This window comes from Medicago sativa, chromosome 5, assembly GCF_051527215.1.
Source record: "Medicago sativa cultivar Bolivia chromosome 5, Bolivia_mono, whole genome shotgun sequence".
Taxonomy (NCBI): Eukaryota; Viridiplantae; Streptophyta; class Magnoliopsida; order Fabales; family Fabaceae; genus Medicago; species Medicago sativa.
This window is the reverse complement of record NC_140753.1, coordinates 66,637,408-66,661,800: the sequence shown is the minus strand read 5'-3', so window position 1 is coordinate 66,661,800 and position 24,393 is coordinate 66,637,408. Positions and strand designations below refer to the sequence as shown.

The following is a 24,393-nucleotide window of genomic DNA, read 5'->3' as shown; positions in this document are numbered from 1 at the left end:
ATACACAATTTTTTTTACTTCTTACTGATTAAATTTTTAGCTGCCCCTTTCCGTAGTGATATTTTAGTTCCAGGTTCATTAATCTGTATATGACTAATTTTGTAGAGAGGCTTTCCCCTCCATAAGTACTAAGTGCTACATCTGATAACTTGTTCTAATCTTCTGAAACTTTTCTTATATGTTCCCATAAACCCTCTATTGACCGATCTTTATTGCCTAGATATGTTTTCTGAAATTTTCATTCTCCATCTCCTTATTCATAATTTATTTCAATAACCTGGCTTCATACTAAAGCTTGATATATCTTTTTGTAATATCGCAGTCTGGGAAGCAATGCCTATGTCAATACGTGCTACCTTCTTGCTTAAATAAAGACAAGATTTTGCATGATTTGGAGCTTCCAGAATCATCTTCTCTTTCCAATGCCTTAAAGATTACTGGCCTTGCCGATGCTGTTGAAGGGCGTGTCAATGTGATAGTCAATAATAAGCAGGTATTTAGGGATTATTTCTTTTCATTTTCACTTTGAAATTGACACATACGAGGTTCTTGGCAAACATAAAACGGTCTTTGTTTCATTAGAACTGTAACTTCTGATATTCCTGGATTTTTTTGTAACAGATGTTTAGATGTGCATTACGACAAAGTCCTTCTTCATCATTAGCTAATGATTGCATCACAGCACTTGCTGAGGGGCTTGGTTCTAGTTTCTATAGATATTTTCTTGGTCTTCTCTGGAAAGATGATTATCCCACTGATTTCTCAGAAGCTGAATCCAGTGTCGATTCAGAATGGGATTCTTTTTGTCGTGTAATTATGAAAATCTTCAGAAAATCTAACATTATATCTCAAAAGCATTCTGGTTTGGTGCCACATGGCTCTTGGAAGTTCCTTCTCAGCAGCCAATTTCACACTAACTTCTGCAAAGCAAACTCCTTGTTTGGAAAATCTTGTGCTGTGCCACTTGATCAGATGGAATCAAATTCCTCTACATCATCTATAGATGGTAAACACAGTTTTGAAGAGCCATTTTATACTGAACTGTTGGTAGAATGTCTGGAATCTCTTCATGCGCTCTATGAGAGCCTGAAATTGGATAATCTCCGCAAAAGGTATTTCTTTATATTCTCTCTGATATTTATTTTTAATTTCCGTTGGTTGCTTTTTCATTTTAGCCTCTAGCATCCTCGCTAAAGCTTCTTCAGCTCATCTTTTATACTACTATCCAGTTAGGCATTTTGTCCAGTGGTGCTACCCTGTTTGTTTAGGCAGCCGCTGATTGATTGGGTTCAGCGACCCTAGCCATTAATCTATATTACATTTTACTTTTTAGTTCAGTGTTCTCATGCCAGCTTGATATGATCAGAATGTGGATAGGCTTAAGCCATGTCGCCACCTATTGCTTTTATTTCATTTCTCGATGATATCCCAACACTTTCCTGTCAGTGATATTTTCATATGAATATAAATGCTCTAGAACAATATCCATTTTATACTCCCTTTGTCCCTAATTACAAGACCCCTTTGGAACATTTGTTTGTTCCTAAATATAAGCCCTTTTGCAAGTTTCTAGATGCACTTATTATTATTTTGCCAAATATATCCCTTATTAATACCTCAAATTTGTATCGAAATATGAAAAGTTAACATCAAATGCATCTATACGCAAAGGTAATTTAGTTATAGTCATACACTAATTGTATGCATTAATTACACTATAATATTTTCTCTATATATGTGATAAGTAGGGTCTTGTAAATAAGGACAGATGTAGTACTTGTTTAGTTTTTAGGTTTATTTGACACATGAGGGGCTTTAGTCTTCTTTTTGTTACTATTTAAGCACTATGTTATGGGGAAGCTAAAGGGGTTTAACACCATTAAGAATTTCATGTTTTAAAAAAATAAATTTATCAAGAATATTCAAAATATTTGGGGGTACCATTGCCCCCCTCACAACATAGCTGCTCCCTTCAATGTAATAATTTGGTCCTGGCTGTTGTTATTAAAAGTTTATAACTGCTAAAAGTAAAGATATTTGATCAGTTCATGGTCTGTCTTAGTCCTGTTTTATATTGCAAAATTTATTGCCAAGACCATCTGTCATATTCTACTTCATTGTGTTTTGCAAAATCTTTAGGTTTAGCTGTGAAGTAACGGGGTTAAACTTGCTTTACTATGCTTCCTGGTCGAAAAAATTGTGCGTTGTGTGCGAGTATTGACCACTATTTTGTTTAATATCTTCTGGTTTTTTTCTAAATTTTTCTGCTTTATGCATTTCATTGTGTACTTTAGGCTGTATTTTCCTTTGTAATTCATTTTTCCATTTTTGTTTTATGTTAAAATATATTTTGCCTAGATTCTACATGATAGTTGTTGGCTACAGGGACTTGGAGCATCTAGCAGCTCTCTTATGCAACATTGCCAATTTTCTCGGTGAGGACAAGTACTTGGACCATTACATCCGTGATTTCCCCATCTTCTGTAAAAAGTTTTTGAAGTCTGGAACAACCATTTCCCCTAAAATTCCTCCAAGTTTATTCAGATGGCTTGAGAACTGCTTGCAGCATGGATTTAGTTATGCTAATATTAGTGATCTTCCGTCTCTAGTCCGCAAAGATGGTTACCACGTGGTTAGTTTGGCGCGAAAAATAGTTTGCTTTTACAGTATACTATCTGGTGCTAATTTGGTAGGAAAGAAGCTTTCTTCTGGTGTTTACTGTAACATTACCACGGGATCACATTCTTCAAAGGAAGAGCTTACTGTTTTAGCAATGGTTGGTGAAAGGTTTGGACTTCAACAGCTCGACTCCCTGCCTTCCGGTGTATCTCTTCCACTTCGTCATGTAAGATTGACTCAAGTGGTGTGAAATATTTGTTACTTATCATTAACTTTTGGCAATTAATGTAAATGATTTTACAATACTTTTCATAGAGTATGTATTGTGGTAGTCTGTCTTTTTGTCCTATGTTTTAAATTGCCTATTGATTTACTTCTGTTTACACGATTCTAATGTTCATCATGATGACTCTGACTAATCAGGCATTGCTTAGTGTTTCTTTGATTCTTTTCCATGTCTCACTCCTATTTTCTGCATGTAATTGCATTGCGACCATAGTACTTGCTTTTTAAATATTATCCTTGACAAGATATTATCAGTACTTCCTGTACTTTTAAACCTGATAGCTGTTATGCTTTTAGGCATTAGACAAATGTCGAGATTCTTCTCCAAATGACTGGCCGGCTGCTGCTTATGTCCTTCTTGGTCGGCAAGATTTGGCGATGTCAACTTTGGCACGTGAATGCAAGTATAAGGAAATTGAAACACCGACCAATGTGAATGTAATCTCCATGTCTACACCTTATATGCTTAATCTGCATCCGGTGACAATATCTTCTACTATTTCTGATGCAATTGGATTGGAAGGAACTAAGCTTGAAGACACAGATTCAGTTGATGGGTCTATGTTAGATGGTATGGAGCATATTTTCAACTCTAGCACACAGTTGCGTTATGGTCGTGATCTGAGGTTGAATGAGGTCAGTTTTGATAAGAATTTTGGAAAATGATTTGATTATTTTTACTTGACATATCTTCACATCCTAGCATGGCTTGTCTATTGATTGCAATGTTGTCAATTGCGGCTAGTGGAAAATAGCTGATTGTTAAAATCCTGCTATGCAATAGTGTTACTGCGCCACTATAACGGCCATTTGACAACATTTTGTACTAAATAGCGTAACACGGGACAATAGCATATTGTGGAACAATAGCGGTTTGCTGACTTCCGCTACGCTATAGAGGTACAGTGCCACTATAGCTTCTATTTAACAACACTGGTAGATTGTAGAAATGGGTGCAGATTTTGAACATCAATTTAAGAGCAATTATTTTAGGCAAAGAAGTACTACTGCTTTATTGTCATTCGTACTAATGAGTCCAGAGGATTTTATTTTTTATTTGTCATGTTTATTGAAAATCTAGAGTTAGAGAAATTTTCAGAATTTGTGCATTTTTGATTGAGAAAATAAAAAAGAGGCACATGGTAAACTTGTTGAGAATATGTTTTGAAAGCGAAAGATGCAGGGCTACGTTTATGTTGGGTGGCACAGTGGAGGGTTCTAGGTAGCAGCAGATAAGCAAAAATGAGAAAAAACCAAGAAAAAAACATTATTGGTCTTAACACCGGGCCCAGTATGCAAAGGCTTAGCCAGTAGTCTCCTTGCCTAGCATCATTTAGCTTAGCTTTAGTCAGACGAGTGTTGAGGTATGGGAGCACCCGGCTGTTGTTTCATGAAGGCTGCTGTTGTGATTTTTCAAACCATAATCACAATTCAAAGTTTTTATTATTTCTCTTCCTTCCTTATCTAAAATCATACAACTTCAACAGTTAATATGGCTCAATGTATAGTTATGAGAGACCAATGGTTACTTAAAGTTGGTTTGTTATCACGCTCTACTGTCTGTCAGTGGAACTGTTATCTTAGACCTTCATTTTACTTCCTGGCCACTGTCAATTGAAGTGTTGTTCCAGTGCAAACGTAAAAAAAATAGTTGTTTCTTTACTAAGTCATTGCTCTTGCTACCTTTGCTAGGTTAGACGCCTTTTGTGCTCTTCAAGACCTGTAGCAATTCAAACATCTGTTAACCACAGTGCCTCTGATCAGGACCTCCAGCAGGTAATATTTGTCTCATTTGATGTTGTCTACTCCTTTGTTCGTAATGTGATTATAAAAACTGATTTACTTGATGATACTCCCTCCGTATTTTATTCTAAGTCGTTTTGACATTTTCACATATATTAAGAAATGTAGTTAATTTTGTATTGGAAAGAGAAATTATGAATGATTTGACAAAATTATCCCTTATTAATGACATGTGAAAAAGAGATTAGAAGAATAGAAATAAGAGATAGTAATAAATAATGAAGGGTATGATAGGAAAAAAAAATCATTAATGATGCATTGGTATTGTAAAGTGACTTATAATAGAACTAAAACATTTTTTCTAAAGTGACTTATAATAAAATACGGAGGGAGTAATATTCTTAGCAAGTCAGCCCTTTTCTGTCAAAATTCTTATATTCCCAGTGTAATGATCCCAAACATCAGACTGTGACATGTAGCATAGAAGTTCAATCTGCAGTTCTATACTGTCACGTTGATATTTTTGCTATCAAACATATACTTGGATTATTCAATCTTTTTTGTTCCCTCACTTTATTCCTTAATTTTCTTGTCTTAAAGTTGCAAGACTTCTGAGCTCAGATTTAATTATGTTATTATCATCAAATTGAGTTTAAGTTATGGTTTTTCAAGGGCTTACAAATCATTAGGTTCTGACATTTGATGCTATTAAGGTAAATGAAATAATATACTTCAATTGGTATTAAGATTGGAGCACTTTTTTAAAGGGAAGATAGAATTATTTTGATCGATTACGGTGTCATGGGTATGTATATGAAAAGTAAAATACGGTTATTTTTACCTGTACTTTTTCTCCGTTTTGACATTTTTCTATTTAAAAAAGCTTAACTTGGTTATTGTTAATAATGATTGTTAATTTTTCTATTAGGTTTTTTTCTGTTGGGCCTAAGTCATTAATCCTGATATGAAATTAACCTTAGAAATTTATAACTGGCATCCTGTACATTGCTCTTGGTTGTTTTGTTGCTCTTATACAGGAAAACAGCTCAGTTAATAATTTCTCCCAGCTGCAGTCTTAAGTTTTTATTGCACAATCTGTAATTGTTCTGTCAAAATTTTCTGAAAAAAATGAAACCTAGCTTGTAATCAGTCCTTCTGTTACTTGCATTACTTTCTGTTGCTGTGAATCTGTGATATGCTCTTTACTCTTGCTGACTGGGTATTTTGTTCTTATGAAAGACTCTATTCCTTTGACACTTTCTTTTTACTATTTGTGAAGACTCAATTGTGGCACCTTGCCCAAAGAACCACTTCACTCCCTCTTGGACGTGGGGCATTTACCCTCGCAACCATACATACTCTCTTAACTGAGGTGCTCTTGTATTTAATTTTTTTTTTGTCCCATTTCGTTTTCATTGTGAGAATTTTTACATTTTTTGTTATTGAAATAGGGTTAATTATGTTTTTGGTCCCTACAAAATTGTGACCTTGTAAGTTTGGTCCTTACTTAATTTTAATAGCATTTTTAATCCCTACAAAAAATGTCTGCACTCAATATTAGTCCTTACTCAATCCAAATTTGTTTAATTTATGCTTAAACTCTTAAGTTTTTCAACAATTTTTTACAGGCGTGTTAAGAACATTATTAAAAGGTCCTCCGAAAAAAATATCGCAAAAATTTGTTTTCTACGTCCATATTTTTGTTACTTATATCTTAAACTTTTGTCGTTTTAAAAAATTCATATTTAATATATTCCATGTTAAAAAATTATAGATTTTAGTAAATGAACCTTTCATAGTGTTCCAAACTTGTATAAAAAGAATCGTTAAAAAATTTAAAAGTTTAAGGATAATTAAACAAAATTTATTTTAGCAGGGACTAAAATTATAAGTAAATTTTTTTTTGTAGGGATTAAAAATGCTATTAAAATTAAGTAAGGACTAAACTTACAAGGTCGCAATTTTGTAGGGACCAAAAACATAATTAACCCATTGAAATATATTGTTTCTGATAGATTTTTTTTCAAATCATTTAGACTTTCAGTGTACCAAAGCTTGTACTAGCAGGTCGGTTGCCGGCCCAACAGAATGCAACTGTAAGTTGAGAGCTTGTGATTGACTATACTCATAATACGTGTTTTGGCTTGTCAAACTATTCAGTAGTTTTTGTATTGTTTTAACTCGAATGATGTTGTATGCTCACAGGTTAACCTCGATCCCAACATTAGGAACATTCAAGAACTCAAGTCTTGGCCCGAGTTTCATAATGCTGTTGCTGCTGGGCTTAGACTAGCCCCTCTCCAGGTTTAATATCAATTCTTGAGGTTCTGTATTTGATATATATATATTTTTTTTTTGCTAGGATATTATTTTGTTCTTTGATGTTCACACACACACGCACGCGCGCGTGCACACACACAAAATAAAAGTATAATTTTAAAAGTAAACAAAACCCTATGTTTAGGGGTCAATTTAATTGTCCTCTAAGGAAACATCAAAAGCTAATATTAAAGAAAGGACAGTACAGGATTCGAATACAATCAACATACACTACTTGTGCTGACTATACATTATGCTTCATGTTAATAACTGCCAAATACCCGGTTTTCATTTTAGTCAACTTCTGATTATTTTAATTAACCATTATTCAATTGAATGAACCACTTTTGATTCGAGTTAACTACCTATCATTAGTAATATAAAAAGTATCTGTGTACCTGCTTAAACTTATATGTAATGTGACTAAGTTAAAGTGGCATTGATAACTTTTGAAGACTGTAATGTTAAAAATTGGTTAAAGACACAACAAAACCTTGAGAAGTCTCTTACTGTTTTCTAACATTTTCCAGCCAGAAGACAGTATTAGTGATACAAAGCTCTGGGTCCGAGACTTGATTATTTGTTTCCATAACTTGGTTACACTACTCTTGGCTGGAATTTTTTTTGGCGAATAGCTTATTTTTAAAAAATGCATATAACCTCTTTGCAGGGTAAAATGTCGAGAACATGGATAGCATATAATAAACCTGAGGAACCAAGTTCTGTTCATGCCGGGCTACTCCTTGCTCTAGGACTGCATGGATTTCTGCATGTATTAAGTGTTACTGACATTTACCAGTACATTTCTCAGGTATATCTGGTGCTCAATGGTCTTTATCAATTATTAGCACCCTTAATACTTATTCTAATGTTTGTGATTTATGCGAGCATTGATGAAATAATTAGCTTTAAATTTCTATTGAAACAATTTTTTTCATGGCATGAATTTGTCGCTGCTGCTGCTCTAAGTCCATTTGATTCTCTCCTTTTCTTTTTCTGTACATATTGTTGTTAGAGTGTGTAATTATTAGGACACATTTTATTCTTTTTTTCTTCATCATTTATTAGGATTCAAGTTTAATATTTTAGAGAAAATAATTTGTAGTTCATCAATCTATAAATTTCCAATTATTCAAACCTTTTAGGTTGGTAATAGAGCCGCTGATCTGGGAGAATCTGTTTCTGTATCAAAATCCTAGTTGCCTTTACGGCAGCCAATTTGGGCTGCTTTCATTACTTTCACTGCACCTTCATTGTGCCTACTTTTCAGTGCTGCTGCAGCATGAAAGGTTGGCTTTCCTGAGACCACCACTACCTGTGCCATCAACATCTAACCTTTGTTGATTTTGCATTCACATCCTGCCTTTCTGCTACTGCAGGTTGTCACACCAATACCAATGTGCTTGTTGGCCTCCTCTACTTAGATTTCAAGTAAACACCCTTTTTTGGCCATTGTTCTCTAAGGCTTTGTTTGTGAGTTTGGAGGGGAAGGGAGGGGAGGGTTTGGAAAAAAAAGGAAGGAGTAAGTGGAAGAAATAGAGGACATCGGACGGAGGGGCTTTGGGGGTTTGTTTTTCTTCAAAATATAAAACCTTCCTCATTTGTGGAACTAAAAAATTGTACCGGAGGAGGGTTTTGGGAAGGTTTATATGAATTCTTCAAATTTATTATATGTTGTTATATTATTTTTAAAATTTAAAATATATTAATCATAGCATTAATTTATCACTCTCTAAAAAATACTCTTTCAAAAAATGTGAAAGATTTCTCAATTTTCCCCTATATTTCTCTCTCCCCAAAGCCTTTCCTTCCCCTCCCCTTCAAACTCCCAAACAAAGCCTAAGGCTACTTTGAAATTCTACCTTTTTTTTTTCCTTTTAAGCTTGATTTCAGCACCCTCAAGCTTGCTTTCAGCAAACCTCTATCTTCACCTCCACTCTTCTATACAATTGACATAAGCTGTACGACCTTCATCTACGAATCCAATACGAGCCTTTCTGTTTAAAGTTTCGACCTGCATAAATTGTAATGATCTTCCAGTCATTCATCTAACCTATCGCCTTAATGGAAAAAAAGTATTTACATTGGACTATTCACACAACTCTCACGGGTTGGACTATGATAATACTTGCAAGGAAAGTCTCATCTTACAAGTTGGTTTTGTTGGGTTGAGTTAGACCCAACCCAAATTCTAATAAATTCCTTGGGATATAGACAAAGTCAGGGTGATCATACATTGTTCTTTGAATATTCACAATAAGATAAACTAATCGTTTTCCTTGTATTTGTTTCAAATATCATAGTAGGAGATTATTTAGTTGAGAAGCAACTTAGAGGAGAAATGGGCCCTTGAATTTGAGGTGAAGTATCTATGGACACTAAGGCACCTTCATGACATTGAAGTAGCATACTTTATACTAGGTATTTTCATCTCTTAATGAAAATATGTACTAGACTGCCTTAAGGAGACCAGCATACTTAGAGATGTTAGCCTACATGTGTTCTCATTGAGTAGAATCATTGGATGCGTAATAAAGATGAAAATCCCAAGGTTGATAAAGCTTAGTAGTAGAGGAATTGATATGCTTGGCAGTTGGCACATACCAAACAATAGCACATGCTATTAGCGTTGCAAGCCAGTTCATGGATGAAGATTGTAGATGATTTGAAAGTGAAGTATAAGATCCTATTAAATTGTTGTGACAAAAAATAAGGTTACAAACATAGTTTATAATCTCGTTCAACATGATCAGACAAAGATATTTAGATAGATACACACTTCATCGAGGTTAAGTTGGATAGTTGTTTAATAAAAATTGTGAAAAATAGACAATTTTTCTGAATGTGCTTGAATTGCATAGCACTCAGCAACATGCTTGCTTAATTTCTATACATGGTAACTGCAATGAGAGTAAATAAGCACTACTTCCTAAGATACATTGAACTTGTTCTACTTGCTATACAGTGGAGCTAAACTATTTGGGAAGTGAACATTAAAGAGGTCCGGGAAAGTGAAGCATTAATGAGTTTTTTGTTTCCAACAAATTGCCTATGTTCCTTTTGAGCTCTAGTTATACTAAGGGTTTGCCAACAAAGCGTTTTCTACAACTTACAAGTTGATTGATAACACATCCCCAACTTCATGTGGAGTGTTAACACTATTGAAAGATAGAATGATCCATTTGTTCCTTTTTTTTTTTTTTGTACATATCACTATATCATTGTGTTGTAATAGAGATTTTATGTCTCCTATTGATTATTATATTTATCAGTATTTATAGTCTCACATTGGATGAGATAATGGTTTGAAAGAGTTTTTATAAGCGGGAGATATCCATCACCTTACTAATCAACCTAATATGGTAGTATTAAAGTCTATTCTAGATCCGTTGGGCCACTTGTTATCAGGCTACTTAGTTCACACTTCAGATGTTTAATCCTAGACGTGAAGGGGTGTGTTGAGAGTCCCACATTGGATGAGATATGATTTGAAAAAGTGTTCAAAAGTGAGAAAAATCCCTCACCTTACAAAGTCCAATCCAAATTCTAAGAATTAGGATTCAGGTTTAATAGTCTATGATTAAAGCCTGTAATTTGTAACTCATACATCAATAAAGTTCAAAATTTTCAGACCTTTGAAGTGAAAATTAGGATGGATATTTGTCTCTTCTCTCTAGAATGAATAATTAAACCAGTTAAAAAAGTTTAGGAGGTAAAGTGCAACTAGATAATTAAACCACTTATTCATCTTAGAATTTTAGTTATTTTTTCAACAGAAGTCTTTTTGTGAGAACAACTGGTGTCAGTGAACTTAAACTTAAGGAAACTTGAATTATTGAGTAGGGGAATCAGCACTGTTTGGTTTTAACGGCCTCATTGTAACTACCTAGACAGTTGATACTGGATCACTCACTTAATTTCAATGAACTTGTTGGGGACAAATCTTCTATCTTCTCTTGCTTTTTATTTGTCTTTCAACTTTTCTATTATATAACGTCATGTTATTGTCTCTGCATATTTTCAGGAGCATGAAAGTACTAGTGTAGGATTAATGCTCGGCCTAGCATCTTCTTATAGAGGCACTATGCAACCGGCAGTATCGAAGGTACAAGACATAAATTTTTATGATGAAATCATTGCACTTCTTGGCACTAAGATAGCAGATTATAGCTTGAATGAAATATAAAATTATTTTCATAGCTTTCCTCTATGTTGTCGATAGCGCGCGATAGCGGGATAGTGTGGCGGAGGAAGCTTCTGCCGCATCACCATTTGCCTGCTACGCGCATTCAACAATGGCAGTGATAACGGCTGCAAATGGGGGTGGAATTGTGGCCCAATTGTGGTTTCACAACTGCTTCTAGGGTTCCTGCCGTTTTCCGGCCATAATCTGTAGTTTTCTGGCCATGATCTTCTGTTTCCCGACAGCCACCCTCACATGTTGAGAAGAAACTAGAAAGAATAAATAATACATGAAGGGGGCGGCGGTGACTGATATATTGTGACCCGGGACGGATTTAAGTGTGATGTATTGGGGGAAGCTGCCGCCACAAACTAATTTGTTTTTGCCTCCACTATGTTAGCAAGTTTAAAAAATATTGGTGAAAAACTTGCAAATATTCAACAATATACTTAATAGTAGCACTTTTGAAGTTTATAATTTTGCTCGTGAAGATTGAAATGTGAAAATGTTTATGTGAGATACATTGAATGATTAATTGGTCATACACAGATTTTTTTTTTTATAGTGTTAAAAATTGTGAAAAAAATCATAACAATTTTAAAATGAGAAGGCACGTAGAACAATTATTATTTGGATACGTTTAAGTTTCTTCAATTTTTTTTAGTATATACTGATATAGCTCTTGTAACCTTCAAATTTAGTTTAAAGACGTTTTTTATGAATAGATGTTTATAAACTAGTGAGTTATGTTTGTTTTCAGGGGTTGAGTCATGAATATTCTAGTTAGAATTCTTTCACTGTCACTCAGCGCATCATCTGAATCGTCTACCTGTATCACAAAATGATAATGATGATAATTATGGCATGTATATTGTATTTTTGTACATACATTTATATTATGTAATCTCGCCTCCACTACTCAAAATTCCTGCACCCGTCCCAAAATGTGAGAGTGGTGCTTTTGAAGATTATGTTTTATATTTAGGGTTTTGAGCTTTAGTGTTTGTCTCACATAATGGGCTATTATAAACCAAACAATGAGCCAAGCATCTTACTAATGTCTAAGGCTTTGTTTGCTAGTTTGGAGGGGAAGGGCTTTGGAAATAAGGAAAGACCAAAAGTGGAAGAAATAGAGGACTCTGAGAGAAGAGGGTTTTGGGGGGTCATTTATCTTCATAATACAAAAACCTCCTAATTTAGTGGAACCCAAAAGTTGCATTGCAGGAGGATTTATATGAATTCTTCAAATTCAATCTATGTTGTTGTTGTTATTATTATTATTATTATTATTATTTTTTTGAAAAAGCTATAATAGCCCACCCATATTGACACCGGGGAGAATCGAACCTGAGACCTTGATAATCTATGTTGTTCTAATATTCTTAAAATTAAAAATATATTAATCATAAGCATTAATTTATGATTTTCTAAAAGAATACTCATTCAAAAAATGAGGAAGATCTCTCCATTTTTCCCGCCTTCAAAGCCCTCCCCTACTCTCTCCTTCAAACTCCCAAACAAAGCCTAACTTTGTTTTGGAGTTTTGAGGGGAGGGGAAGGGAGAGTTTTGGGGGGTTGGAAATATAGAAAAAAATAGAGAAATCTTTCACATTTTTTGAAAAAGTATTTTTTTTAAAGAATGATAAATTAGTGCTTATGATTAATATAGATAAGAAAAACGAACCTCCCAAAGCACTCGTCTCCCAATGTCCTCTATTTCTTCCACTTGTTCCTTCCTTTTTCCCAAAACCCTCCCCTCCCTTCCTCTCCAAACTTGCAAACAAAGCCTAAGTGTCGAACAAACAGGCCATGTATATTCCTATAATGTCTAACAAATGTTTACAGTGGTTGGAGTTTTTTGACTAAAAAAACTGAAACAAAAATCCTCATGTCTAATAAAAATAAATAACTGAAACTATAAAATAAATTATTGATTACTTATATTTAGTTTGACATAAATTATTGATTAAAATACATATTTTAAAGGGGAAATGTCAAATTTGAACATAATTATTATGTATGACAGTCTCTTTAATTTTGTGTATTTTTCTATTGCTGAGTATTTATGTTTAAATTTTACACTTATATTTACCCTTTGCAATAGCAGCTATACTGCTGCTATAGCATTTTAGGGGGTTGGTGCTAAGCGACGCTATCTGGGATTAACAACATAGCCTTTTTTCTATTATATTCACAATTTCATTACCTTTTATTGTGAATGAACATCACTTATCATTTTGTCGTGAAACACAAAATTCAATCTAATGAAACTGAAGCAGAGGCATCTCAAACTGGATTCGAATAGAAAAAACTAATTCTTTCCAAAGCATCATAAATTAAAGCTTTCTCAATTGTATATCCATGTTCCAAACTAATTTATTGAACATCTATTTAGTAAGTTTTGCTCAAAATAAGCTCATTTCAGTGATATGATTCTGCTTGTGGGAGACTTTTAGAAATGAGGGGTGTAAATTGTGCTTGGATGGCTTGTTTTTTATAAATTCTAGGAAACTGTTTCTGATTAAATTCCATGCCCCTATCTCCCCCCTTTCACTCTTTTGTTAAGAAATATCATTGTTCCGTGTTTTTGTAATCACTTACTCAGCCAGAATGAATTTATTATCATTTAATAGGAGTAAAAAGAATATGCTTAGACAAATAGTTTTTGTTTTACACGTGTGCTTATGTATGTACATTGACCTGCAAATGTATAGAAGATTGTATGCTTTATTTTTTTTTTATTTCTGTTAGTGAATGAAATCTGGCTTTTTTATTGCACGAAGTGTTTGGTAATACCCAGTCTTATTCTCACCCCCCGCTTATGTTTCTTACATGTTTGATTTATCAAACTTTATTTAAAGAAAACTGATTGCAGTACCTTGTGGCAGTTACTTTATGTTCATATTCCTGTACGACATCCATCTTCCTATCCAGAGTTAGAGGTTCCAACCTTGCTCCAGGTATCTTTCTTTCATAATATATATATGTTCACTTCAGAATGGACTTTTTTTACCGCAGCCCAGTCGGGTGGGTGGTGGGGTCATGTATATGGTTGGGTAGGTGTAGGAGAGAAAACTGATGCTTGTTAATCTAAGTAACATCAGAAAGAGTTTAAGTTCCCAAAGTTGTGGCTTCAAAATACCATGTTTTATCTGTTGAAGAAGTTGATTCTTATATTAATAGCTTTTAGAGTATGGATTCACTCTATAAACTGACATGTAACTTGTTTTATAATTCTCACGTGTAAGAATTGAAAAGATAGTGTTAGTTGTGACCGCTGGCACGGCTACCTCAGCATAACTGAATCATTTGTTCTAGTTAACTAACTTCAGGATATTCTAGAATACACTATTAGTTTCCTAATCTGTATGTATCTTAGATCACTAGTAAAATCAGAAGTTCAGCTTACAGATTACGTTCTCAGTTTGTCTCCTTCTACTGATTCCATTAGTAGCATTCAATTTGTTGTGTGAGCATTCTAGTTGGGAACACTGCTTTAAATAATAGCAGCTTGTATTAGTGTTTTTTGGCCTTTTGTCAGTTTGTTAGTTAGTGCCACATAAAGTTAAAACATCAGCTCAGGCAGCTATTTATAACTGCCTAAGAGCTTGATAGCTGGCAGTGCAAGTTTGCGTGCCCTGGGTGCATGTTAAGCTCCTGCTAAGTGTAGGATGAGTTTCCTATGTAATCTGTAATGTGAAGTGAATCTTCAGTTAAGAAAAAGATTCAAATGAATATATGGAATTCCAAGTTTACTTTCTCTGTGTTTCCCTTTAACATGTCTGGTAGTATTGCTATTGCCATTTGTGTGCAGCAGTATTACTTTCACCACCCTATGATTATTTTCAAGTTTCATTTATATTATGATTTTCTTTCAGTCAGCGGCTTTAATGTCATTGGGGATTCTTTATGAAAGTTCTGCTCATCCACAAACAATGCAGGTTTTATTGGTAAGTATATTTCTTTTCTTTATCTCCTATTAATTCTATACTTGAACTTCTGCCTGAGATATTCAACTATGTAAGAATGTAATATGTGTCATGTGAATGGTATGAAGTATGACCACATATAGTTCTTATTTATAGTCACAAGGGTTGGGGTTTCAGAAGAATGTCTTTCCGACTCTGTAATTCACGTTTCAGAAAGATTGTCTCTCTATCTCTCGATGTGTTAACGTTTCTAATGTTAGGGTACCAGAAAGGGAAGTGTGGGCTACTGGGCTTGAAAAAAAATTGGCCCAAAAATAATGGGGCAAAACAAAAGTGTGTTTTTAAATGGTAAACTTGTGATTTATAGTAATCTCGGCATGTGAGTTTACCGAGTTTGCGACGTGTCGGTCTGTATTCCGATTTTAACAAACTTTTTTTTACCTCCGAGTTAACACAAATTTGACCCCAAAAAATGTAAACTCGGACTTAGCACTCGATTTGTGTAACATTGCTTTCTTGTATATGAAAATTTGCACAACCTCATTGTGAAACTGAAATACAAAGTTTCTAAATTATTCAAGTCATAATAAGCACTTGTTAAATATGCTTTTTAACAAATTCATTAATGCCATCAAGATAAAGTGAACATAGATCGATTAGGTTGAGCTAATATTACTTATGCCACCGCAGTCCGTGGTTTGATTCGATCGTTTTGCCAACCGTTACGATTTTTATTTTCGTCGCCTCTTTCCCGTTGTACAATTAATGTTCAGCTTTGACGTGTTTGTATTTTCATTATCATTTGTGGGATCATGTTTTCAAATTGGTTATTGAAGTTGTGGTTTGCTTGCACAGTGTCATTTGTATGGTATGTACAGATCCCATTTTTTATTATCATTATCAGTTTTTGTAGGGTTAAGTATGTTTTTGGTCCCTATAAAATCGGGAGCTTCTAAGTTTAGTCCTTACTTAATTTTTATAGCTTTTTTAGTCCCTGCAAAAAGAAATTACATGTAATTGTAGTCCATGTTAAAACTAAATTTGTTTAATTATCCTTAAACTATTAAATTTTTTAACGATTTTTCGGACACACTTTTAGAACATTATGAAAGATTCATTAACTAAAATTTAGAATTTTTTAACATGAGATGAATTAAATATGAATTTTTTTAAACGACAAAAGTTCAAGATAAAAGTAACAAAAATTTGGATGCAGAAATCAAATTTTGAACTAATTTTTTGCGGAGGTATTTTGAGTAATGTTTTTAACACGTCTACAAAAATTTATTCAAAAATTCAAGAGTTTAAGCATAGATAAACAATTTTGGATTTAGAAGGGACTAAAACTGAGTGTAGAAATTTTTCGTACGGACTAAAAATACTATTAAAATTATGTAAGGACTAAACTTAAAAGGTCCAAATTTTATAGGGACCAAAAACATATTTAACCCGTTTTTGTATGTATGGTTCATTTTCTTTCTGAATAATTGTACTTTGTTTTCTATGGCGGAGATAGAGCTTGTGGAGTTTCAGTATATACTTTAATTTGTCACTTATGTTTCTTATATAATTTCTCTTGTGTATCATCTGGTACAAGATATTGTGGCATATTGTTTATTACATTGCTAACCCCACCAAGCGGGGAAACGCTTTCGTAGGTCATTTTAATCATTATATCTATATGCATCTTTTCTAGGGTGAAATTGGGCGCCGTAGCGGGGGTGATAATGTTCTTGAGCGAGAGGGTCATGCTGTTTCTGCAGGATTTGCATTGGGTCTTGTTGCACTGGGTATGAATGTATACATAAATGTCAGCTTTTGGATTGCAGTTTTTTTATTCTTTATCTAATCGAGATATATTTTTCCTGAAGGGCGGGGAGAAGATGCACTTGGGTTTATAGACTCATTTGTGAATAGACTGTTTCTCTACATTGGTGGCAAAGTTCACAATGTATGTTATGGAATTAATAACCATCTCCTCTTTTTCCTCCCTTGTTGAGAACCTTATCCTCTCATTTTTATACCAGTTTATAAGTCTAGATTCAAAATCCTGTAAGAAATTTCCAAATTGATCCTCTGTTGCATGGCAATTTGGACTGCTTTATATGTTTTTTATTTAACACTCAAGTACTTCTGCATCAGGAGAGATCACATTTTTCGACAATCTCAATGGATGAAAATCGTGGTTCTTCCCAGGTTCAGTGAATTCATTTCACCACTTTTCTCCATCATAAATTAAAAATAAAGTTGTATTTGAGATATTTGTGGATGGGATTGTCTCTTGCATAACTAATTCATACATTTTCATTTTATTATAGATGATGGATGGGACAACAATCAATATAGATGTCACAGCACCTGGAGCGACAATTGCCCTAGCTTTAATGTTTTTGAAAGTACTTACTATGAACTCACTCTACAATAAGTGATAAATATGTCAACAAGAAGTCTTTTATGTACTTCCGCAATTTTAGTTTCTACATTTAGAGATTGTTTTGAACTAGTTTAGTATTATCATTTCGTACATAATTTTAGCTTCGTTAACCATTATAATTGATATATTAGTATGCAATTTTGAGTTCAGTCATGAATATGGCATCCTTTGCTTTCTAGGAGTCCTGGTAACATTGGACTGTATTCTTGTTACAGACAGAGGCTGAGGCTGTGGCGTCTAGGCTCTCAATTCCCAATACACGCTTTGATTTACAATATGTACGGCCGGACTTCATCATGCTTCGTGTCATTGCTCGAAATTTAATAATGTGGAGCAGGTTTGTTCTGGTATCTTTATGTTAATGCCACAGTTTATTCAGATCTGTGCCACTATTATTTTGATATATTCCTATTTGTTCTTTTGTAGTGTTCATCCCTCAAAAGATTGGGTTTGGTCCCAAATTCCTGAAATTGTCAGATGTGGTGTGGAAGGCCTAGGTGGTGATGACAATGATATTGATGATATGGATGGCGATGCTTTTATGCAGGCCTATGTTAATATTGTGGCTGGAGCTTGCATATCTCTTGGTAAAATGTTCATCGGTCTTTACATTCCTTTTATGATGAATATAACTTCAATTATTTTTATTACAAAGGCAATTATCCAACTGAAAGCATTTATTTAAATCCTCGTTGCTACTATTTTCCCGGATGATAACACAGATTGTATTAACTTCCTTGCTAGCACCAACTCAGTGGTTGTGATAATATTATATCTTTATCATTAAACTTGTTGCTTATTACCATGTCAGGACTGGTTTTTGCTGGCACAAGAAATGGAAACGCACAGGAATTACTTTATGAGTTTGCTATGTACTTTCTTAATGAGGTTGGTCTATAGAATTATGCTGCCTAACTCCTGAATGGATGTTAATTGGTTTGTTCTAATTTTTTGAGTCTCGCAGATCAAGCCTGTTTCCCCTACAAGTGGAAAGTTTTTTCCAAAGGGACTATCTCGTTATATTGACCGGGGCACATTGGAAACATGCCTCCACCTTATTGTTCTTTCCCTATCTGTGGTATCTGCTACCCCTTTCCTTTCATTGTAAGCTGATTAAGGATTAACATCATGGATAATATTCGATGATTAAACTCATGCATGACATTTACAGGTAATGGCAGGGTCTGGACATTTACAGACCTTTCGGTTGTTGAGATTCCTAAGGAGCAGAAATTGTGCAGACGGGCAGTCAAGTTATGGTATTCAGATGGCCGTAAGTTCTAGTTGTCTTTTTTTTTTTTTATCATTTTTGCTATTATAATTTAAAATATAAAATCTGGCTATATATAAAATCTGGTTGGTAAGATGATTAAAATGATAAATATCACATCCTGTATTTATAAGGAATACTTTGTGGGCTCTGGAACTTGAATTCTTGTACAAAAAGACTGCTTTCGTATTCATATGTGCAAATGTTTCTCGTCTCATGCATGCTTAGAAATATAAAACGACAAAGGGATTTTTTTTGGAGTTATGCACTACTTCCTTTATGGTTATATCAGAGAATCATTTGAAGTTCATTTTGTAAAACAACCCTTATTCAAATTTATAGAGATATACTCGTGTAGAAACTAGAAAGGCTAGTTTACCCTTGTACATCTGAACATGATCTATATTCAGACCAAATTATGCATATCCTTAAATATTACCTTTTTTTTTCTTTTTTTCTTTCTAATATGGTTGTTAATTAGTTTTCTTCAGTCTCCATTCTAAATTTTCGTCGTACAAATATGCCGCTGTAGGTGAGCTTAGCTACTGGTTTCTTATTTCTCGGCGGTGGAATGAGAACATTTTCAACAAACAGCAGTTCCATTGCTGCTCTACTCATTACTCTATATCCACGTTTGCCCATGGGTCCAAATGATAACAGATGCCACCTTCAGGTATGTACGAGGATTGCTGGTACTGTCCCTTGTTATAAATCTTGGCTTTTCTACGGCTTACTCTTTAAAATCATGATTTATGAAATTTGTTTTCTGCAGGCATTTCGCCATCTTTATGTCCTTGCTACAGAGGCGCGATGGATTCAGACTGTTGATGTTGACACAGGTCTTCCTGTTTATGCTCCCATCGAGGTCACAGTCAGAGAAACTGAGCATTATGCAGAGTCAAGCTTTTGTGAGGTCACTCCTTGCCTTCTGCCCGAACGAGCTATTGTAAGTCTAATTGTCTGAATGTCTCTTCAATTTGTCTTGATTAGTTAATCTTTTTTTCCGCACAATTCTTCTGTATGACTTAACTTTTATTTTGGAATAATATACTTATTGTTGTTGGGTTAAAGAAATTCACGTGTAGATCTAATATTTTGGCATTGATGGTTACAGTTGAAAACTATACGTGTTTGTGGACCTCGCTACTGGCCTCAAGTGATAGACTTTAGCCCTGAAGGTAAGCACAGATTGTTATTCTGTTTATGTAATCATTTACCGATTTAAGATTTTTGGAATTATTATATATTTTTTAAACGAGAACTCCAATTTCTTCACTTAATAACAGATAAACCTTGGTGGAATTTTGGCGACAAGAATAATCCGTTTAATTCTGGTATTCTATTTATCAAAAGAAAAGTCGGAGCTTGTTCGTATGTTGATGATCCCATTGGATGTCAGTCACTGCTATCACGCGCAATGCACAAGGTTGAAATTGCATAGTGTTTGATATTGGTATACGAGTTTACACAGTATTATACTCCAACTTTATTTTTTTTGCTTCATCTAGGTGTTTGGCCTTACAAGTTTAAAAGCATCTGATACAATAACCGATGGCCACAGTGGATCTGGTTCTATCACTGTTGATCAGTTGGTCAGTACCTTCTCATCTGATCCTAGTTTGATTGCTTTTGCACAATTTTGCTGTGATCCCGCGTGGTATAATAGGTAATTTCATATTTATAGATTATCTTTTTTATCCCATGTTCTGCTGGGTTATATTTGTAGTATTTAACTCTATTTTGTCTTCTGATTTGTGAAAATGTTTCTTGGTTTTTTTTGATAAATAATAACTGGTCAGTGACTCCCTTAAATAAATTAATAATGAAATGATTGTCAAGCAAACAAATCCAAGGGCACCTATCATAGGGATACTTGGTGCCCTCGGACTGCAGAAAACAAACGGAAAATGTAAGGATGGAATTAATCTGATTCCACATATGGAGTATCTAATTCAAGAAATTGTATTTGTTCTTTATGAAAGTTAACTTATTTTCAACAAATACAAAATAAAAGGAGCAAATACAAAGGAATGGAAATCCTAAAAATTAGTCAGCATAGGAGAGCTGTCCAACAAATTCAGAGGTGAGAAAACACCTTTGAAGTGGAGGGCATTATTTTTTACCCAGAAAAAACTGGAATCACAAATAAATTCAATGCTCACCAGAAATGTCAAAAAATTCATTCCAAATGTATCACACAGCTTTGGAGTGGAGTATTAAATCCCGAAACTTAAAGAATCCAGAGAGAGATTTTAGAAGGGAAAATTTGATTCTAAGACTGTTCTGTATTTTCAATCATGAAGATATATTTCTAGGGAATGACAAAGTTCATCATAATCTTGTTAAAGTAGAACATTTCCTTTATATATAGTATAGAATAGACATCTCTTAACAACCTTAAAACCTGCAGTCATATCATTTTAAACTTAAAACCTTCTAAAAAGCTGAAAGGATAGAGATCATAATTTTGCTGGTTAGATCAGATAATCTTAGGCTTGTATTATGATTAAATGGGCTCTATAGCTCATTTCTTACCTAAAAACCTTTTAGTACAATTAAAATATGCTGCATATTGAAAATACTCCGGAGGGTGAGAAGTTCACTTTCATCCATCGCATGCATCATAATTAGCTAGACACGCCTAATTGAGTGCTCTACTTCAAAACTCGTTTCTTGTAGGTTCCTAAAATGTTCTTTTATTCCCTAGATTGATGTGAAGATCATAGATGATAGACAAATATGCTATAACTAATTACAGACTTATTGCATATGCAATTGCATTCCTTTGTATGATTCATAATTAGCTAGGACGCCTAATTGAGTGCCTAAAATGTTCTGTTATTCCCTAGATTGATGTGAAGATCATAAATGATTGACAAATATGCTATAACTAATTATAGACTTACTGCATATGGAATTACATTCCTTTATTTTAAAGGTGAAGTATCTAAATAAACTAATGAAAAATGCTAGCAGATCCGATGTTGATTTCAAGGAATTTTGCTTGCAAGTGTTATTTGAGTGCGTGAGCAAGGATAGACCAGCTCTTTTACAGGTAATGTACTTAGAGCGAGAAGCCTAATTTTTATTTTCTAAATTCAATGTACAATATAAATTACCCACACAAAGTCGCGCACACACACACAGGTGTCAGTGAATTTTAATTTCTTTATATATTGATTTGTGCTTGGGTTTATTATGCAGGTATATTTGTCATTGTACACAACCGTTGAATCCATGGTCAATCAAATTACTACTGGTGCCGATGTTTCTGGCGACTCACTCTCCATATCTGGTTTTAAGGTGATATTTGTATTTCATCTTTATAATTGCTCTTTCCTTTTGATTAATAATCTGTCTCTGAACTGTTTTTTACCTTCTGCTCGTTTATTTACCATTATGGTCTGTTGAGTAAGCTTTTCTAGGTTAAGACTTAAGTGATGGTTTAGGCTGTGGCTGAAGAGCCAAGCCATCAGTCATATTTGATCACAGATTGTTTTCTGGAAACACTCCATGGATACCATAGTTTAGATATCAATTAAACATCAGTTATGGTAAGAGGGTGAGCTTGCATATTTTGTAGATCTATTTTTGATATATTCTTCAAATCAAATCAATCTTACTCACTCTTTTAAGCACCTGCCAGAGGTGAGCGTTGATGGCTTGACTCTATGGTAAGGTTTGATTAGCCTGTGGTCATGATGTGGTTGACATATAAAACATGGGTATGATGCTGACATGTATACAATATGATACTTCAGACAATACAACCAAATCTTAAAAATGTTAGCAACGGCGGAGCTGTTTCTTTTATTGTGGGTGCAATGACACCAGGAACCATTTTGATGCACAAGCAATTTGTTAGCACAGTGGTTATTTTAGCATTAGTTTTACCCTATGTGTGAGGGTTCAAGTCCTGGCTAAACCATTATGGGGAAAGAAAATACAATTAAAAGATATAAAAATTGCAAGGCTGGGACCCAAACACGTAACCTGGGACTTGTAAGACCTCGTCTTGCCATTGCGCCGGTATATATATATATATATTTGAAATTATGCGATTTATATATAAACACATACAATTTTAACTGTTTTATTTGTATACATATCTTTGAATAAGAAGATTTTGGGATGCCATGGCCACCTTCTGTTCCTAAGAAGATTCGCCACTGAATGTTAGGATACAATATGACTTTAACATGACAGATACAATTAATTAATAAAAGAAATACAAATCTTAGATCAGAAAAGAGTTTTTAAATTTGGCATAACCTTCTAAAAATAGAAATTAAAGTTGAAAATATATAATTAGCATAAAATGCCTCCTCTAAGTGGATAAGTCTGTAAACATTTGACCCTTTATTACAATGGCTCTGACTTAATGCTAGTTGTGTTTTCTTGCAGCTTGCACTAACTTATATTGAGGCATTGATGACTGGAAAACTATCTACTCCAAAAGAAGGAATCGTACAATCAACATTTGTTGGTTCTCTTAGGAAGCAGGTGGAAGAACTTCTAAATAGTTCTCAGGAATTGAAGGATGATTTTCATAAATATTTGAAATTGGGAAAATGGCCTGATGGTGAATCGCAGGATAAACGTTCCATTCTTCTTTCTTGGTTTCTTCAGTGGTACAATGTACCTGCTTCTTCTGTAATCAGGACAGTTATTGATAGAGTTAAACCTAAGTGCCTGTCATCCTCTTCAATTCCTTTGTTGCGCCTGTCTTTACCAAGAACTCATATCAATGTCATTAGTGAGATAGATAGGTGTTTTACTTGATTGTAGTTCAGCTAAAAATTGTTGATTTTACGAATATTTATGTACAGTGTAGTCTTCTCATCACTGACTGGCACACCATTTCTCAACGAAATTGACATTAAGATTTGAGAGGATGTCCCTGGAGACGGTGTAAATCTGTTTATATACAGATGTAATCTTATGTTGACAATGGTACTGGAGATGATTCTTGAATAGAAGCCCATAAGTATATTCATGTTTAGTATGATTTTTTGAGATGAGTTTGCAAGTGTGTGGGTTTGAGTATTACTGTATTTATTATATAGTTTCACATTATGTATAAAGTGTTTCTATTTTATAATCATGATTAGGATTTGTAATGTTTGTAGTTTATTTTGTATGATATAGGTCATTTAAATGTAAAAGCATATGCTTTCACTAAATAGCAAGCAACATATATAGTCATCTATCAAGTTGTGTAATATTATTGAAGTTTGTTGCCCCTCTATTCCTTTTTAAGTGCCGTTTTATAATTTTTTACATGTACCAAGATAACTAATGAATATTGTTACTTTTGATATCATTATTTATATTTTATCTATATTATCCTTATTTATTATTGGTATTATTGACAAATTAATAATTAATGTTGAATTGAACTTTGAAAATAAGAATGCAATTTTCCTTCAAATGTGACATAAAAGGAACTGAGGGAGAATTTACAATTTTACTTAGAAATGAATTATGAGTTTTATCTCCTAAAATATTGAGTCAAAAAATATCCAGCTGTTATAGAAAAGTTCTAGACCAGCTTCTAGACAAGTTTCTTATCTACAAGTTTTGGTCAAATTGCATTTTAAATTTTTAAATT

General features: G+C 33.9%; 1 protein-coding gene across 1 annotated transcript in view; it reads left to right on the top strand.

Annotated features, from left to right (window-relative positions):
• EMB2771 (E3 ubiquitin ligase) overlaps nucleotides 1-24,028 on the top strand; it is a 30,444-nt gene extending 6,416 nt beyond the window's left edge. The window contains exons 9-37 of the mRNA XM_085709200.1: nucleotides 323-493; nucleotides 622-1,112; nucleotides 2,386-2,845; nucleotides 3,202-3,540; nucleotides 4,597-4,680; nucleotides 5,927-6,019; nucleotides 6,684-6,743; nucleotides 6,853-6,951; nucleotides 7,637-7,777; nucleotides 10,991-11,071; nucleotides 14,038-14,109; nucleotides 15,028-15,099; nucleotides 16,775-16,868; nucleotides 16,950-17,029; nucleotides 17,221-17,274; nucleotides 17,397-17,474; nucleotides 17,728-17,849; nucleotides 17,939-18,099; nucleotides 18,324-18,400; nucleotides 18,477-18,590; nucleotides 18,684-18,785; nucleotides 19,315-19,455; nucleotides 19,555-19,728; nucleotides 19,897-19,960; nucleotides 20,069-20,208; nucleotides 20,291-20,448; nucleotides 21,759-21,837; nucleotides 21,987-22,085; nucleotides 23,187-24,028. Coding sequence (XP_085565326.1) covers nucleotides 323-493; nucleotides 622-1,112; nucleotides 2,386-2,845; nucleotides 3,202-3,540; nucleotides 4,597-4,680; nucleotides 5,927-6,019; nucleotides 6,684-6,743; nucleotides 6,853-6,951; nucleotides 7,637-7,777; nucleotides 10,991-11,071; nucleotides 14,038-14,109; nucleotides 15,028-15,099; nucleotides 16,775-16,868; nucleotides 16,950-17,029; nucleotides 17,221-17,274; nucleotides 17,397-17,474; nucleotides 17,728-17,849; nucleotides 17,939-18,099; nucleotides 18,324-18,400; nucleotides 18,477-18,590; nucleotides 18,684-18,785; nucleotides 19,315-19,455; nucleotides 19,555-19,728; nucleotides 19,897-19,960; nucleotides 20,069-20,208; nucleotides 20,291-20,448; nucleotides 21,759-21,837; nucleotides 21,987-22,085; nucleotides 23,187-23,564 — 4,278 coding nt within the window. The 3' untranslated portion in view covers nucleotides 23,565-24,028. The remainder of the gene's footprint in view (nucleotides 1-322; nucleotides 494-621; nucleotides 1,113-2,385; nucleotides 2,846-3,201; nucleotides 3,541-4,596; nucleotides 4,681-5,926; nucleotides 6,020-6,683; nucleotides 6,744-6,852; nucleotides 6,952-7,636; nucleotides 7,778-10,990; nucleotides 11,072-14,037; nucleotides 14,110-15,027; nucleotides 15,100-16,774; nucleotides 16,869-16,949; nucleotides 17,030-17,220; nucleotides 17,275-17,396; nucleotides 17,475-17,727; nucleotides 17,850-17,938; nucleotides 18,100-18,323; nucleotides 18,401-18,476; nucleotides 18,591-18,683; nucleotides 18,786-19,314; nucleotides 19,456-19,554; nucleotides 19,729-19,896; nucleotides 19,961-20,068; nucleotides 20,209-20,290; nucleotides 20,449-21,758; nucleotides 21,838-21,986; nucleotides 22,086-23,186) is intronic.
• The last annotated feature ends 365 nt before the right edge of the window (nucleotides 24,029-24,393 follow it).